We start from the raw sequence: 15923 nt of genomic DNA, 5'->3' as shown, positions 1-15923 counted from the left end.
ACACAATGTCCACAAATTGAGAATCTAAAAAGAACCTTTGTGATTTGGTGTAGGTACATTTAATTTTGAGATGTTGGACGCATTGATTTTTATTGACAATTGACAGTTGACAGTTGTTTGTTGTTTGTGAAAAAATTGTGAGATGCTAGGCTGTTTGCTGTTATTATTTTATTATGGTTTAATTTTTCATTTTAATGAATGGTTCTAGTGTTCTCTGAAACGCTGTAAAATATTTAAAAGGGTAAATATAGGTGTATATTTTGTAGTTTGCCGATATACAGAAACACATTTTTTATAGTTCAAAAGCAATCACCAGAACTGAATTTTCATCATAAATAAAGAATTTATTGGAGCAATAGAAAAATGGATAATAATGTTTCTGATCAAGTTGCCTGTATTAAAAAACACAAAAAGCATAGAAGAGATCGAGATGATAAACCAGGGTTGAAATTAATCTTAAAGGTGGGATCAAATAACACCCCAGAACATGAAGAAGAATATGTTCAGAATTTAACAGAAGACTCTTCTTCGTTCAGTTTAGTCCCTAATGACTCGGCTTATCCGTTGTATCATGGTCATCATAAGAAATCCAAGAAAAAAAAGAAGAAAAAAGAAAAAGATCGCGAAAGAAGGCACAAACATCATCATAAGGATAAGAAAAGGAAACGGGGTGATGTAGAAGATGAAAATATTGAAGAAATGGATACACTTCTTGGAGTATATCCTTTACTAGGTTCACCAAATTCACAAAGAGAACAAAGAAGTTGTGTAATCAAAAAAATACAAGAACGTTCGTCTTTATCTAAAGCATTGGATCACTTATTAAATCAACTAGAAAAGAAAGATTCACACAATTTTTTTGCATGGCCAGTAACTGATAATATTGCACCAGGATATTCTCGCATTATTTCAAAACCTATGGATTTTAGTACCATGAGACAAAAAGTAGAGGAAAATCAGTATAAAAGGATTAAGGAATTTATAGAGGATTTTAGTTTAATGTGTGAAAATGCAATGAAATATAATCATGTTGACACAGTTTATTTTAAAGCTAGTAAAAAATTACTACAAGCTGGTCTAAAAGTATTTCAACAAGATAAATTGGTGCATTTATTACAAATTGCTCCAGATCTGACTGAAGAAGAAATTGGATTTGAAATAACTCCCGAAATGAGAAGTGCAGTTGGTGTTAAATCAGGAGATGAAGCTGAGGGTATAACAAAAATTGGTTCAAAAGAGCCCCTTACGCCTGAAGAGATTTTGGCTCAAGCTAACAATGCAGCACGTTTAGCTAAAGCAAAACTTAAAGGGCAAGGCCCCTCTATAGGATATTTAAGAACCAGACGTGATGGATCTGCTCAACTGGCTATTTTAGTAGGCAATAATGCAGGAAAGAGAAAATTATTGGCACCTTTGGGATCACTGGTTGGCAGACTGTCCGATGGTTCAGCTCATCTACAGGGTTTTAGGGAGGATCGGCGCAATACAGCCCGACCTGTAAAGTCATTATATTATGGAGCCTTTGGGTCTTATGCTCCAAGTCATGATTCTGCTTTTGCAAACCTAACCAAGGAGGAATCTGCTCTGGTGTTAAGGACCTACGGAAGTGATACAGCTGTACAGTATGCCGAAAGTATTCAGGACTTTGTAAAAGGTTGCGATTATGGTGAGCAATTAGTGGATTCACTCCTCGATCTCTTATCAGGAGGAGATCACTCAAAAACAAAATCTACTATAGAAGAGGGCAAACGTCTTAAGGACGAGGAAAATGCAGTGAGAACTATTTTAGAGACCACAACTGATACTCTGAAAGTTAATGTTGATGAACTTAAATCACTTCAAGAAATTGGTATTGACGTGAATTTCTTAGATGCGATGGAAGACGAGATTAAACAGAGCGAAGAACGACACGAAATGCAACAAAAATTAAATGACATGTGCCAGTTATTAGAAAAATTACAAAAAACTCAGTATGAAAGACTATCGCAATCTCTACCGTCTTCTTTGCATAATATTGCACGACCTACTCAAGATGAAAGTAATTTAGCAGATCAGTGTGTGGAAAATCTTACTGAAATCTCTAAAAAAGTACTACCTGGAGCTATTGCTCCTGTGTCAGCCATTAGAAAGGCATTGGGCGTAACAGTGCCTCCATCTATACCAGATCCCGAACCAGATTTGGAGACTGAGTTAAGACAGTTTTTAGAGGAGGCCCAACAACCTACCCATTTAGAAACTGATAATGCTATTGAAGAAATATTGATGGAGTAGATATTAATGAAAGCTATTGTATTAATTTTATGTTAATTAATAAATTACATACTAAAAGTATTCAATACATTTCACATTGTAATTGATAATTTATAATAATTTTAATTTGCTATTAAAAATTATTTTGCTATTTTGAAATTGCTAATTTGAATTAAAAATTAATTTGTTATTAAAAATTATTGGCTGGTATAAATTACAACCACCTAATTGATTAATTTATATTACGTTATTTATGGAGCGACCAACAGTTTAACAAATTAAGAAACAAATTTTATGATCATATCATCAGAGATCATCTATGAAACTAAAAATAAGGCATTTAGGATAATATTGTGTTTGTATTTCACATTTAAATAAAATAAATTCATATTGCTGTATTTTTATACTTTATATAATTTTTGTACCATTTCATATATTCCTACTATACATGCATAAAATACTAGAAATAATAAGTTTCAGAAAATAGCAGAGACAAGGAAATATATTGGAATGTATAACTGGTTGCAGAATCGCAGACAAAAGAAAATTCCGATTTGATCTCATTTTGATCTTTGAACAAATCAGCTGTTTAAAACAGCTGATTTACATTAAACAGCCTGTTTTAACGTCACTTTTGACATATTATTGTTGTTACCTTGATTTTATGCCTTGATTGAGAGAGTTTCGTTTATCGTTCAGTGTTCACCACAGTCTAGTTTATGGAAAGGCCGCCCATAGTCTCGTTTCATTAAATGTTTTTACTGCTTCCTTGAAACATTTCTCAGCTAGTTTATTGCCCCAAAAAATATATAAAGTAAATATAGGTATGTATTTTAATATTTGACTGTGTTAATACATATTTGCTCTCCTTTAAGATGCCATCAAAATGCATATTTTGTAAAATCATAACAAAGAGTGCCCCAGCAGATATAAAATTTGAGAATGAAAATATAATTATATTTAAAGATATCAAACCGGCTGCACAGCATCACTATTTGTCAGTGCCCAAAGAGCATTTAAAAAATGTGAATAGTTTGAGCAAGAACGATCATAAAGATCTTTGTAAGTTTGTATAGAAATCATCACTTACTAGATATTTACCTGCAATTCTTGTTTAGTGGATGAAATGATTTCCGAGGGTAAGAGGATTGTAGAACAAGAGGGTGGTGACACAAATGACTTAAGAATAGGATTTCATCTACCTCCTTTTAATACAGTGGACCATTTGCACTTACATACAATATCTCCAGCCAGTAGCATGTCTCTATTGCATAGAGTAATGTTTCAACCTAATTCATGGTGGTTTACAACAGTACGTATTATAGTAGGTATAATAAATTGCTTTAACATTACTAATAATTGTTTGTTTTAGGTTGAAACAATTCAAGAACGTTTGGCAAATCTTGATGTAGCTACTACTAAAGACAATAGTAAGTTGTGAGTGGCATTATTTAGTACTTATGTATAAGATTCCATGTTGGTTAAGAAGGAAAATCTATTGTATATGCACATTTTATTCTTAAGTTTTATTGTACAACATATTAGCTTAAACAATTAATTAAAATAAAAATTCTAAATGTACAAAAATAGTATTATTAAAAAGAAAACATTGTTAATACTGAATTAAATGCATTAATTGTTTAACAAATTCTAATACATCTACAATTTTATGAAATGTCTAACATTTATCTGTGTAAAGAATATATATTTTTTTCTTTGGTATTTTGACTACAGTTTTAGAAGTTAATCTTAAATATTTAACGTTAAAATTTTTTACAATGCTAATACAAGACCAACTTCTATTTTCCCAATATAAAATGGCTATAATCATTTTGTCTCTACAATCTAAGTGGGATTTAAGTCTTCATGCTTTTATTTAGAATTTGTATAAGCTTAACATTGGAATACATGCATATTACACCAAATATGTAAAGGTATCACAATTTTATTGTGGTTTACTTGTTATATTTTCTGAGTGTAATATTTTAAAAAATAAGATACATTTCTAAATTATAAAAAAATATAGTATACATACCTAGCAGTAATCAAAACAGCTTCTTTTTGTAAAATCGATTCTAGGTATATATTTATTACAAATAATTTTAAAGATACAACTGATTAATATTAATGAAAATAAAAAATCTGAACCCTCAATATATTTTAATAAGAAATGGAACGTAAGTTTTAATTCAATAATTGTGAATGAAATATTTCAGTATATCTGTCTTTATAAACCCTATTTAAATAAAAACAGAATATCAGTCTGTTGTATTATTTCTTTAATTGTATGGGACAACCAGTTTTCTTGTAACAACAAACTATTTATGATAAACCCGCTGTATATATTAGAATTCATTCTATATTAATATAATTATGTATATTTGTACATTTGTATATGTAATTTGTGACACTATATAGTCTCTTTAAACAACTTAAGTTAATGTAGACTTGCATACACAGTACCAGACAAATTAAAGCAAATTCAGAAATATTAAAAACTTTTTTTACACACAGATATGACTTGGTTAAATTACATATAATTTTCAGATTTTAATTATGATCATTCTATTCTGTGTGTAATAAATACTGCATGATGATTTGAATAAAAAGATTAAGAAGGAGTATAATGCTATTGTATGTATATTGTTCAGTTTTGTTTACTACTTATCAAAGATTAGATGTTAAAGAATCTAGATACGTCAATTTGATTACCTGCTTCAGTAGCGAATCGGATGTTTGTGTTAATAAATAATTATTATTTAATCAAACCAAACTTAATTATTTTTATAAGAATTATATATTTTTATAACAATTTTAAAAACTACCAACATTTATTGACAACCTAAAATAAAACAAATTATTGAGTCTACCTACCCACGTCTACCCTACATCATATTTTTACACGTTTTGAATAAAATTAGAACGGCACTGATAAACCGGAATTTAAGTCTGCCATTTTAGAGTCCCGTCGCTGTCGATCTAAAATTTTTAATAGACTCCTTTCTTAATCTTTTTATTCAAAGGTATGATTGAAAAAAAGATGGCCAAGTTTGCCCGGAAATAATAGATGACTTTCTCCACACATTTTACATATAAAATGACAGCAATCGTAATTTCTAAATCAACTCTAACGCCGGATCGCATTGTTTCTCTGAAATTGCCAATATTTTGTCCTCGCTGTACTATATTAAATAAAAAAAATCCATCACAGGGGCTTCCTAAAATTCTTACTGTGTTTTTTTCTTTAAATCATAAAAATTTCGTTGTGATGCTGCAGTAAAAATTGGGTAAACATGTTTATAGGTCCAATAGAAGCCAATGTTATGGATAGTAGGTCAGACCATACTAAATTGGGGCCAAACACTACAGCTAAGTTTTGCGCATTCATTTTATTGAGATCGGATCTTTCCATCACCTAAAAAATACAGTTTTCTATAGTATTTCCGAAGTCAATTGAAAGTACTGGGGTTCTCAATTCGTTTTTCCAGATGCACACAGGGCTAGAATTGAAATCTAAGTGGTAAAAAGTAACCTTTAGAAATGCTATTTTTGATAATATTATCTCCTTTAGAACATTCCAACTTAATAAAAAATAATAATGAATTAGTTACATCTCGTAGCGTTTCTTTTGCAAATAAATAACTCGTAGCAGCGTTGATTGAAGGAAATAAGAAGATGCGCAACCTTATGGGTGATTTCGTGGCAGAAAACCTGGCCGAGATGTAGCTGGCCACACCGTCGCCGCTTGTCCAAGAATTTTAGTTTAGCTTTGCGCCGCGCGCCGCTCTGCGCTGATTCTGTAACGTACCCCGTGCCCCGTACTCCCCGTACCCTAATTCAGTATTCTTTCAGTCGTCGGAGTGGATGCATAGCGGTGGCGTAGAAATTACTTACGTATATACTGCGTAGACGTGAGAGTATTACTGCGGAAAATGAATGTAATACGGATATTGTGTTTCAAAACTGTGTATTAATAAAATATTTTGTTTTATTTATTCCTGTGCAATTTTAAAACTTTTTTTATTGGTGATGGTCCACTTTAGGTACGTCGCGTCGTCAATCTTGAAGTTATTGATGTAAATTTGATATTAATATATTCCACAATTAATGTTTTAACGTTTTAAGTACGGATCGTACGGATACTCGGCTAAATGTTTGAGATTTCTGCAATAAAATTATTTATTTTTTGAGGTTAGAATTTAGTTTAATTTAATTAAATTAATTAATTAATTATTAATTTTAATTTATTGAAAATCGGAATTTTGTTTTATTTATACTTTCCTATTAATTTTGAAAAATAGCGGTAGCGATATTAAGCTGATAAGAATAGATATTATTTTGATCTGTGTTGAGGAGGATCACAATGGTAAAAACGTCCGCCGTAACTGAGTTTTGATTGCATTGGTTACAACCAATACAACATTCTTTTTGGGGGGTTTGTTTTTGGTGTTATTTATGGACGATCCGCACTTTTTTTTGTTACAAAATGTCATTATAAGTGTTCCTCTTCTCAATTCTGTATAGAAAATTTTAAAATTTTGACGTACCTAAAGTGGACCAGATCCTTTTAATTTTTTCATAAGTTAAATTGATAAATATTGGTAAATATAATAATAAATGCAGGAAGTTTTTTGAAGTTTGAAAGTAAGAAATAGTTGTAACACACCCTTGTTTGTTTTGTATATTGCAGTAAACACACCCTTGTTTGTTTTGTATTAACTTATAGGTACCCATTTATTATATTTACTTATAAATTCATTTGTTTTTTAATATAACGTTTATTGTCTAATTAATATTAGTTTTTACCAGGTTTTTACCTATTTATTTTTTTAATTACATACTATGTATATACTATAGGGTGGATAAAAAATCGACTATTTTTTTTTCACTTTATACTCTGAAAAAGGTTGGTAGACACCTCAAAAAAATCTCTCCAAGTATGAGCCCTTAATTTTAATGGGAAGGTCCTCCGCCTTTCAGTTTTTTATTTTTTCCTTATTATTAGAAAGAAAAAAATATATCTCGGTATCTACTATATTTGGAAAAAAATATTTCGTTTATACAATAATTTTACAGATGAGTTTCGGGAAAATTTTGTACAAATTTGGGAGTTTCTGTGAACAAAGAAATGTTTTAAACTTTTGTTGTTATGTTTGGGTACATTGAAACAAAAAATTATTGCGTTTTTTCTACCTTAGAGTGAATAATTTATTAAATTTCGAGTAAATAAGGTTTTTGTTTTATTTTTTTTTATTTTGTAAAAGTAATAGTAATTTTTGTAAAAAGTAATTTAATATAAGAAGAAAAAAAAAATCAATTTTTTATCAAAAAGTTTTTTTTTATTTAATTATCATCTGATTGGATTGGAATTGTTCGAATTATGAATCAAAAACTGTTAAAATACTTGTGTCTAGCCCTAGCAGGCAACTGTTAAGCCCGACCAATCACGTTAGAGTTTTTGACAAACACAATATATTCTTGTACATGAAATAAGAGATACTGAAAAATAAAAATGTTTTGTTATTTTTAGAATATTTATTTTTGTTGTTTATTCTATGTTTAACACGAATAAATTTTCAATACATAAACGCGGATTTTTCATCCAAAGATATTTTCGTCAAACTTATTAAAGATATTTCACATGTTAATATGACAACACTGTCGCTTTCAGCTCCCGGACCGAATACGACCGAAATCGAAATGCCCTGGCTAGCGGAATTAGAGAAAATGAGTGTTTTATGCGTTGACCGCAGAGCGATTGTGGTGTCGCCACCATACAGCACATGAGACGTAAGGGGAAATCAAATCAGCCTTGTCACGAATTTGCCCATTAGGTTGCGCATCTTCACAGTTCTTTCAATCAACGGTAGCAGGCTGTGGAAAACAAAATTTTGTTTTAGGTCATTTGACAGCCTGCCATTTAAGTTTCCATTCTGCTTGACAGAATGAGTTGACAGAATGAGTTGAAAAATGCCATATTAAAAGCACTGAGTGTTGCGCTGGAAAGTGATTGCTTGAAGTAAGCACTATTTTTTTTATTAATATTTTAACTTTGGTTAAAATCGGGGCTATCTCGTATAATTGAGGATTGAACCACAAAATATACACCATACAGAAGCGACAAAGAGATTTGCTTCAAAATTTTTAGGAGGGGGTAATGCTGGTTAACTGTCAAACGTGACGTCAAAGAATTATACACCAAAAAAAAATTCACGACCGCAGGTATAATTATTTCTAGATATTATGCATAAAAGACTAAAAAATATATTTCATAATTATTTATTTATTTTTAATTCTAAATAAAAACACTGATTTAAATCCCTCTAGTTTTTAAAATTAAATAAACCTGCCTTTCATCATTTTCTATTAAAATCTAACAATTTTCTTTCAGTGTGAAATGCTGTTCAAGGCGCACGGATGTCAAACGTGACGTCACGCAATTAGTTCCCATTTGACCAATGCTATTCAAAGCTCTTTGTCGCTTCTGTATGGTGTATATTCTGTGATTGAACTTCCTTACATGTAAGTCGTTTAAACTCTAAAAATACTTTAGTTCAGGAGACTGAAGCAACAGGATAGTTTAACTGGAAAATCTAGATATTTTTTCCGTGACAGATTTTTTTTTGTAAATAATAATAATAATAGCTCCCGTATATAGTGTTTAACGCCTTGGGAGTAGCAAGGTACAGCTTGCCATACTAGAGCTGTTCGGTATACAAGGAAGGTAATGTGGCTAGCACTACGCTTCAACCGCCTATTATTACCTCAGGATTGTGAATCCCAAGTACTCATTTAAGGCTGAGTCGACCTAGGTACCCAAACTATTTTTATTTTAATAAAAATAGTCGGCTGATGCAATGCCGGGTGTGGGAATCGAACCCACTACCTTGAGATTGGTAGACAAAAGCCTGTACATCTACGCCACTGGGCACTTTTTTGTAAATAATCTTGTAAATTTTGTAAAAAAATATAAATAAAATGTGTTAAATATTTTAGCGTGAGTTTTCTAGGATGTTCTCTCGGAAATTACTGAAGATAGAGAGTCGGTTAAATGGGGAAAGAATTGCAGTTTTGTGGATTCATAAATATGCGCCTTTTAGATTTTTGAAAAAGTTCATGGCTTACTAGATAGCAACGACGATTGAGCTTGTTTCCATGGCTAACTATGTGAAATTGTTTAAAAATTGTAAGAATTGGCTATAACTCAGTAATTTTTCGAAAGAAACATATCATAGCTTATATCGCTGAAAAGCTTAAAAAGTGACGCTTTTTATGAAGTCATGGCCAACTATGGTTTCCATTTAAAAAAACATATGTTTGTGTCATATGTCAAAAATGACAGGCTTTAGAAAAAACGGAGGACACAATCTCTATAAGGATGTGATTATCTACAACTTTAATCTGAAAACTTTTTGTCTAAAATAGATTATAATGGAATTAGAAACAATTTTTAAAATAGCCGAAATTTGTTTTTTTCGAAATATCTAGTAAGCCATGAACTTTTTCAAAAATATGAAAGGCGCATATTTATGACCCCACAAAACTGCAATTCTTTCCCCATTTAACCGACTCTCTATATCCAGTAGTTTCCGAGATACCTTAGAGAATATCGTAGAAAACTCCTGTATATATATATATTTTTTTTTTTTTTTAATTATTATAATTTTAAGAGGGAGGAAATGTAATAAATTATGAAATTTCTATTATTAGGTTTAGATATTCAAATATTTTAGTAGTTTGTAAAAAATATAGAACGAATGTAGAATAACAAAGCAATACGAACGTGGAATGTTCAATACTTAGTTTATTTTACATCATGTTATTTTATGAACTTTATATTAATATGAAGAATAAAAGTTTAATTTGGAACACTCAACTAAGTAGTTTTATTTCAAATAATAAATACTAAATTATCACACAACTTTATAAAAAAGAAACTTTACAAAAACCTTTTGGATTTATTAAACTCTATAAAAATATTTGGATGGCAAATAAACTAAAAAGATCGAATTATTAAAAGACGAAAAACATACATTTATGAAAAAATGCACAGAAAGTATAGCATGCAATTTTTGAAAACCCTGTATGATTTAAGATTCTCGATATTTATAATAAAGCAAATACAGACCAACTATTAGTAAGTAACTAACATCGATTTGATTTTAGGACAAATCTTATTTTGTTAATATTTTTTTAAAAAAGGCTGAAAATATATTTTTTTTCATTTATTAATTTTTATCTCTGAAATTATCAAAACGTATATCTCTAAGTAAGTGATTAAGAAAGAGGTTCCTATTAAAAAAACAAAACAAAATAACAATCATCCCAATCAACTCACACATTTTTCAGCCACCCTGTAGAAGTTAAAAAATTTACTGAACTAGACCCTAGTACATACTTTATGTATGCACTTAAACAACATTTGAATATAAACTAAAACCTAAAAAAACTTTTAATCAAACCAGTTGCTTGAAACACCCTGTATTGCAAGGGTATACCGGGTTATTTTTTTAAATAAAAAAACGAGATTTGGTATATTAGTATATGACATAAATTAGGATTGATTGACGTATTCAATTGTTTTCAGTTACGGGGAATGTCTACAACTTCTGATTTTTAAATGACACCCTCGGTATTTTTTACTTTATTCAATAGAAAATGACACTCTGAATAGAATGACATATATCTCAACTTTTGACATTTCGCATATGGTTTATTTGAAATTGTAACATGCGATTCATAACGACAATTGACAATTTGTTTCGAATACCAAGTGTGTGGTACCAAATTATTCGTAAAAAATGCCTTTTCCAAATATGCTAATGAGTCACTCTCGTTCCATTTGAAAAAAAAACGAGATATGATTAAAAATACTGTTTGGGCGTCTTTTAATCGGCCAGGACAAGACACGAAAAACATTAGACTATGAAATCCATTTTTCTAAGACTCCTTGATTAAAAATTAGTATTTTTAACACAGACTAACACAGTGTTTTTAACCATAGACTAGATTGACACCACTCTAGATTGAAATTTAAAATACGATTTTTTTAACCGAAAATATCAAAAGTTGACATATGATATGTCATTCTATTCAGAGTGTTATTTTCTATCGAATAACGTAAAAATATACCGAGGGTGCCATATAAAAATCAAAAGTTGTAGTCATATCCGGTAAAACCGGAAGTGACCGAAAACAATTGAATAAGTCAATCAATCCTAATTTATGTCATATATTAATAAACCAAATCTCGTTTTTTTTTATCTGAAAAAAAAAGTTATAGGGGTGAGTCACTTTTGAGACGCACCCAGTGTACAGAGTGCGTCGGCTCGAAGAGCCCCATCTTTTCATGATATTTTGACGACGTTTCGTGCACTATGAAACCCCATCATCAATGATCTATCAAAAAATCGTCCGATTCTATCATCTATCAAAAAATCGTCCGATTTAAATTCAATTTGGTATGTCCATAGATTGGTCCAAGGCCAACTTGACCATGTACGACACGTGTCGCTGTGACAGTTAGTTTTGACGTAAGAAACGTCAAATATATTTATAAAGTAACTCTATCGATGTAATTTTAAAATTCTAATCTTTACTTACCCTAGAAAGAAAATCAATGATGTATTTAAGTGTTTTATAGTTATCTTCTGGAAGCTTTTCCATTACCAGTATCGATACATTTCTCAACTGTTCCTCTTTACTAAAGCCTACAATAACACAGATTATTAAATTGAAATAATTATAAAAAAAATTATGTAAAAGGTACTTTGAAATTGCATTATTTCATCATAAAGTTCGTATGTGAGTAATGGTTCTTTAAGTTCCCTGAGAAATTTCTTTAGTAACACAGCAGCTTCATGTGGATCTTCAAATGTGAGTACTTTCCCAGCATTTGCTTGTTCTTTTAGCGCCTTTACTTTGCTCATATTAGCTGATCTTCTAAATATTCCTTCTGTCTCTAAGGCTGAAAATACATAAACAAATCAATATATTTCCGTGCAACATGTATACTTTACTTACCATCAGGTTGATCTAAATACTCTATACACTGTTTAACAACTGGAGGTATAACCACATTATAATTGTCCTTAATGAACTGTAAAGTTACCCCAAATTGCTGGGTCGGCGATAGTGCTTCGGGCTGATTATCAGAAACAGATGGTATAGGAGAACTACCATTAAGTTTTTTATCATGTCTAAAATTAGCTCCAATTAGAAACATATAAGATTAATAAAGTTTTCTTCTTACTCTATTACTTCTATAGGAATATCTAACTTGGCAATTGGCACGACATCATTCAGGTCTTTCAAATTATGTATATAGTTTAACTTTTTTCCAAACTTGGCACTAATCAAAGGTCTTAAAACCTAAAGAAATACTGTAAGACTTTGAATATGACAGAAAGTTAAAATATACATACCTGGGATACTACTTTCAAAAAACTTGTAGGGTGAACTAGATACAGAGCCTTCAGATTTTTCTTGTAGTTTCTATCAAATGCTTTGTAAGCTTGAACTAACCAGGTAAAAGAAGGCTTGTTTTTGCTTGTAAGTCCATAGTGAAAATATATAAGGCTATAGTCTTGTTCTACATAGGACTCTAGGGTGTACTTTAGATAACTATAATAAAAAAAAATAGAATGTGTATCGGATATCAAAATATAATAATTACTTCAACAGTAATCCATGGTCAATTTTCCCATGCGGTGGTAGTCTAAAAGCATATACTACTATAACTTTCCGACCTAAAGCATCATCTCCCTTAACATCTACAATGCCATATTTTTCTATTTCCATATACTTCTCAGATCCATTGCCATCACTTACCTAATCAATAATGAAATGATATAAACATATAAAAGTAAAATTCACCAAATCTATTTACCCCTACTTCTGGATAAGATGACGAAGTAAAAATTAAACTATCAAAATTTTCTTCACATGCTTCTGCTAATTCTTCCTCATAGTTTTCATCAGTAAAATCTCCAACTGGTGATGTCATTGACATTACACCATTTGCTTCGATATGAATAAATTCAGCTAAAATGTATGGTTTTCAAATTCAACTTAGTGTTAAAACATTATACATATAATGGAAAAAGTGTCAGGTCAAAATGAGACTAATGAGATATGTTATGCATTTAAGTGCTAAAAAAAGAAAACTTATTTTTATCTACCTGATACTGATCCAGATGTGGGACTTTGATGAAGTTCTGAATCATCAAACTCAAGATTTGGTTCGTAGTCGTGATAATCAGATAAACTAGGATATGGTTCATCAGTATCCCCTGTTATGCTAACTAAAATTAATTTTAATTGATTTAATATATTATAAATAGTAACCTAACGTCTATCAGTACATACCTGGCCCACTTTTCGCTGGACTAAATTTATGCGAATCCATGTTATCCAAAAAAACTTAAGGGATTTGGTTTATAAACATTTCTAAACACACCCAGATTAGCTTCTAACGATATCTTTCCCTTTACACTTTCAAAATATACTTAAAGGAATGTTATATTACGTGTACAAGATCACTTAATTAAATGCAAGTTGCAGTTGGTATATATTTTCCTCGATTTTGCAATATTTATAAATTTCGTCTCCAAGTATTTTCGTTTCGTTTATATTTATTTGACATTTGACAGCAAACAGCAGATGAACAGCAGGAAGATGACGATTGCGCTCTGGAATTTGAAATTAAAAAAGCGCAAAACCATCTTTAAACGTGAAATTAAAAATTAAATACGTAGTAAATCCTTAGTAAATCCAAAGCTAAATATTGGTATTTCTATAAATCGTAATTTTTAATTTTATTATTCTGGGTCTCCAGTCTATCCGCAGTCTGCTCCAATGATAAGATTTATTAAATTAGAATTTATAGTTGTTTAACGGATTGCGATTAGAATACATTTTATATGAATCAAAATCAAAATTATGGTATTTTATTGATTTTTAGTACATCAACGGCAAATAAAATACGTAAATTATTCATTAAAAAGTCTTTAGTTATTTATTTATTAATGAATTCAATTGCTGAAGAAAAGTAGGAGTAAAGAGTTTTAAAAGTTGCATAACCAACAAGTACATACATAAGCTCATCATATATTAAGAAATTTGAATATTTAAAAAATATTATTTGTTAGTTTTATTACAGTCATTACAGTCTGTGATATTTATCACACAAGATCACAGAATACCGACATGGAAGAAAATTTTATACATTTATGTTACCTAAATGTTTTACAGAAGGTTACGGTTAAACCGTGGTTAAACTCTAAGTTATACAGGGTGTCCCAATATTCCGTAGACATAGAAATACTACGTATTTTTGGAATGAAAATAAGTTCACACCTCTATACACAAGTGTTTCGTTTGTAAAATCAAAAGCTGTAGTCATTTCCGCTGAAACAGGAAGTGACCGAAAACAATTGAATACGTCAATCAATCCTAATTTATGTCGCATACCATTCACATACTAACACACCAAATCTTGTTTTTTTTTATCTGAAAGAATAGGGGTAAACCACTTTTTGGAAACATCCGGTATAGATGAGAGGTGCCTACTACATTTTGACCGAAAAAAACGGCTTTACTATGGCTTGGAAATGACGATCGATGACATTCCCCATATGAGTTTACATACAAAATGACAGAAAATTTTTCGAAAATGTATGATGTCGTTTTATTTTCGATCATACTTAAAATGAGCAAACTGGTGGCCATTTCCGGTTAATCGAAAATAACAACTGGTTTTAAAAACATAGAGTAGGCAGGTATACCGGGTGCGACTCAAAAGTTCCTTCCTGTTTCACCGGGAATGACTACAACTTTTGATTTTCAAACGGCACCCTCATTATTTTTTTTTATTCGATAGAAAATGGCACTCTGAATAGAATGACATATTATATGTAAACTTTTAAGATTTTCAGACAAGACACTAAAACATTAGACGATCAAATTTATTTTTTCAAGGCTCCTTAATTGAATTGCCTTGAATTAAAAATTAGTGTTTTTAACACAGCCATGGCACTCTAGATTGAAATTTAAAATACAATTTGTTTTAGAGCAAATATGTCAAAAGTTGACATATGATATGTCATTCGATACAGAGTGTCATTTTCTATCGAATAAAGTAAAAGAATACTGAAGGTGTCATTTAAAAATCAAAAGTTGTAGTCATTTCCGGTGAAACAGGAAGGGACCGAAAACAATTTAATATGTTAGTCCATCCTAATTTATGTCATAAACTAACATATCAAATCTCGTTTTTTTATCTGAAAAAATAAAAATGTTATAGGGGTGAGCCACTTTTGAGACGCACCCGGTATATCTACGCTTCGAATATTTTAAAATAAAAAAAATCAGATTTGTTTTAAATTAGATCGTAAACCCTTGTAAAATCTATTAACGAATTAAACGATTCATTCTGGAATTCCATTTGTATACAAACCAGCTCATTATTGCATTTCTGTTAAATATTGTATTAAGGTTTGGTCAGAATTGCTTCGGACATAGCGTATGTATCTAAATAAAACTACTTTATAATCAGAGGGTCAATTGATTTAATGCCAGTTATTTGATTAAATAGTTAGGTACATATTTTTTGAACGACAACTATAGGATTCGACATGCAATCATGCATTTTTTACTTACCTTTGTTCTGAACG

The 15923-nt window shown here is 30.5% G+C and overlaps 3 protein-coding genes across 5 annotated transcripts; 2 read left to right on the top strand and 1 right to left on the bottom strand.

Annotated features, from left to right (window-relative positions):
* The first annotated feature begins 97 nt into the window (after positions 1-97).
* Positions 98-2403, top strand: LOC115880632 (bromodomain-containing protein 7). The gene is made up of 2 exons (XM_030897911.1): positions 98-241; positions 299-2403. The coding sequence occupies exon 2, from the start codon at positions 364-366 to the stop codon at positions 2269-2271; it is 1908 nt and encodes a 635-aa protein (XP_030753771.1). The 5' UTR covers positions 98-241; positions 299-363; the 3' UTR covers positions 2272-2403.
* Positions 2404-2890: 487 nt separating this feature from the next.
* LOC115880603 (histidine triad nucleotide-binding protein 3-like) lies at positions 2891-3840 on the top strand. Of its 2 annotated transcripts, none has more exons than XM_030897878.1 (4): positions 2891-3074; positions 3126-3312; positions 3369-3562; positions 3623-3840. In XM_030897878.1, the coding sequence occupies exons 2-4, from the start codon at positions 3126-3128 to the stop codon at positions 3689-3691; spliced, it is 450 nt and encodes a 149-aa protein (XP_030753738.1). In that variant the 5' UTR covers positions 2891-3074; the 3' UTR covers positions 3692-3840. The 2 variants fall into 2 exon arrangements, with proteins under 2 accessions (XP_030753738.1, XP_030753737.1); XM_030897877.1 differs by having other exon boundaries at positions 2893-3064.
* Positions 3749-13926, bottom strand: LOC115880602 (rho GTPase-activating protein 1). 2 transcript variants are annotated; one of them, XM_030897876.1, is made up of 10 exons: positions 13618-13926; positions 13431-13553; positions 13145-13293; positions 12926-13080; positions 12675-12873; positions 12503-12621; positions 12274-12449; positions 12020-12217; positions 11854-11960; positions 3749-5665 (listed from the first exon to the last, which is right to left on the bottom strand). In XM_030897876.1, the coding sequence occupies exons 1-10, from the start codon at positions 13655-13657 to the stop codon at positions 5495-5497; spliced, it is 1437 nt and encodes a 478-aa protein (XP_030753736.1). In that variant the 5' UTR covers positions 13658-13926; the 3' UTR covers positions 3749-5494. The 2 variants fall into 2 exon arrangements, with proteins under 2 accessions (XP_030753736.1, XP_030753735.1); XM_030897875.1 differs by having other exon boundaries at positions 13139-13293; positions 13618-13925.
* Between the last annotated feature and the right edge of the window lie 1997 nt (positions 13927-15923).

Source organism: Sitophilus oryzae, unplaced genomic scaffold (genome assembly GCF_002938485.1).
Source record: "Sitophilus oryzae breed Bouriz unplaced genomic scaffold, Soryzae_2.0 scaffold_1639_pilon_pilon, whole genome shotgun sequence".
NCBI lineage: Eukaryota > Metazoa > Arthropoda > Insecta > Coleoptera > Curculionidae > Sitophilus > Sitophilus oryzae.
Note: the sequence above shows the minus strand (reverse complement) of the source record. Positions and strands in the feature narration are given on the sequence as shown.

Coding starts and splice junctions, on each gene's coding strand:
- LOC115880603 (XM_030897878.1), top strand. CDS start 3,126: ATGCCATCAAAATGCATATTTTGTAAAATCATAACAAAGAGTGCCCCA. Junction 3,313..3,368: donor GAACGATCATAAAGATCTTT/GTAAGTTTGTAT, acceptor ATTCTTGTTTAG/TGGATGAAATGATTTCCGAG. Junction 3,563..3,622: donor ATTCATGGTGGTTTACAACA/GTACGTATTATA, acceptor TGTTTGTTTTAG/GTTGAAACAATTCAAGAACG.
- LOC115880602 (XM_030897875.1), bottom strand. CDS start 13,657: ATGGATTCGCATAAATTTAGTCCAGCGAAAAGTGGGCCAG. Junction 12,622..12,674: donor TTTTGAAAGTAGTATCCCAG/GTATGTATATTT, acceptor GTATTTCTTTAG/GTTTTAAGACCTTTGATTAG. Junction 12,450..12,502: donor ATTCCTATAGAAGTAATAGA/GTAAGAAGAAAA, acceptor AGCTAATTTTAG/ACATGATAAAAAACTTAATG.
- LOC115880632 (XM_030897911.1), top strand. CDS start 364: ATGGATAATAATGTTTCTGATCAAGTTGCCTGTATTAAAAAACACAAA.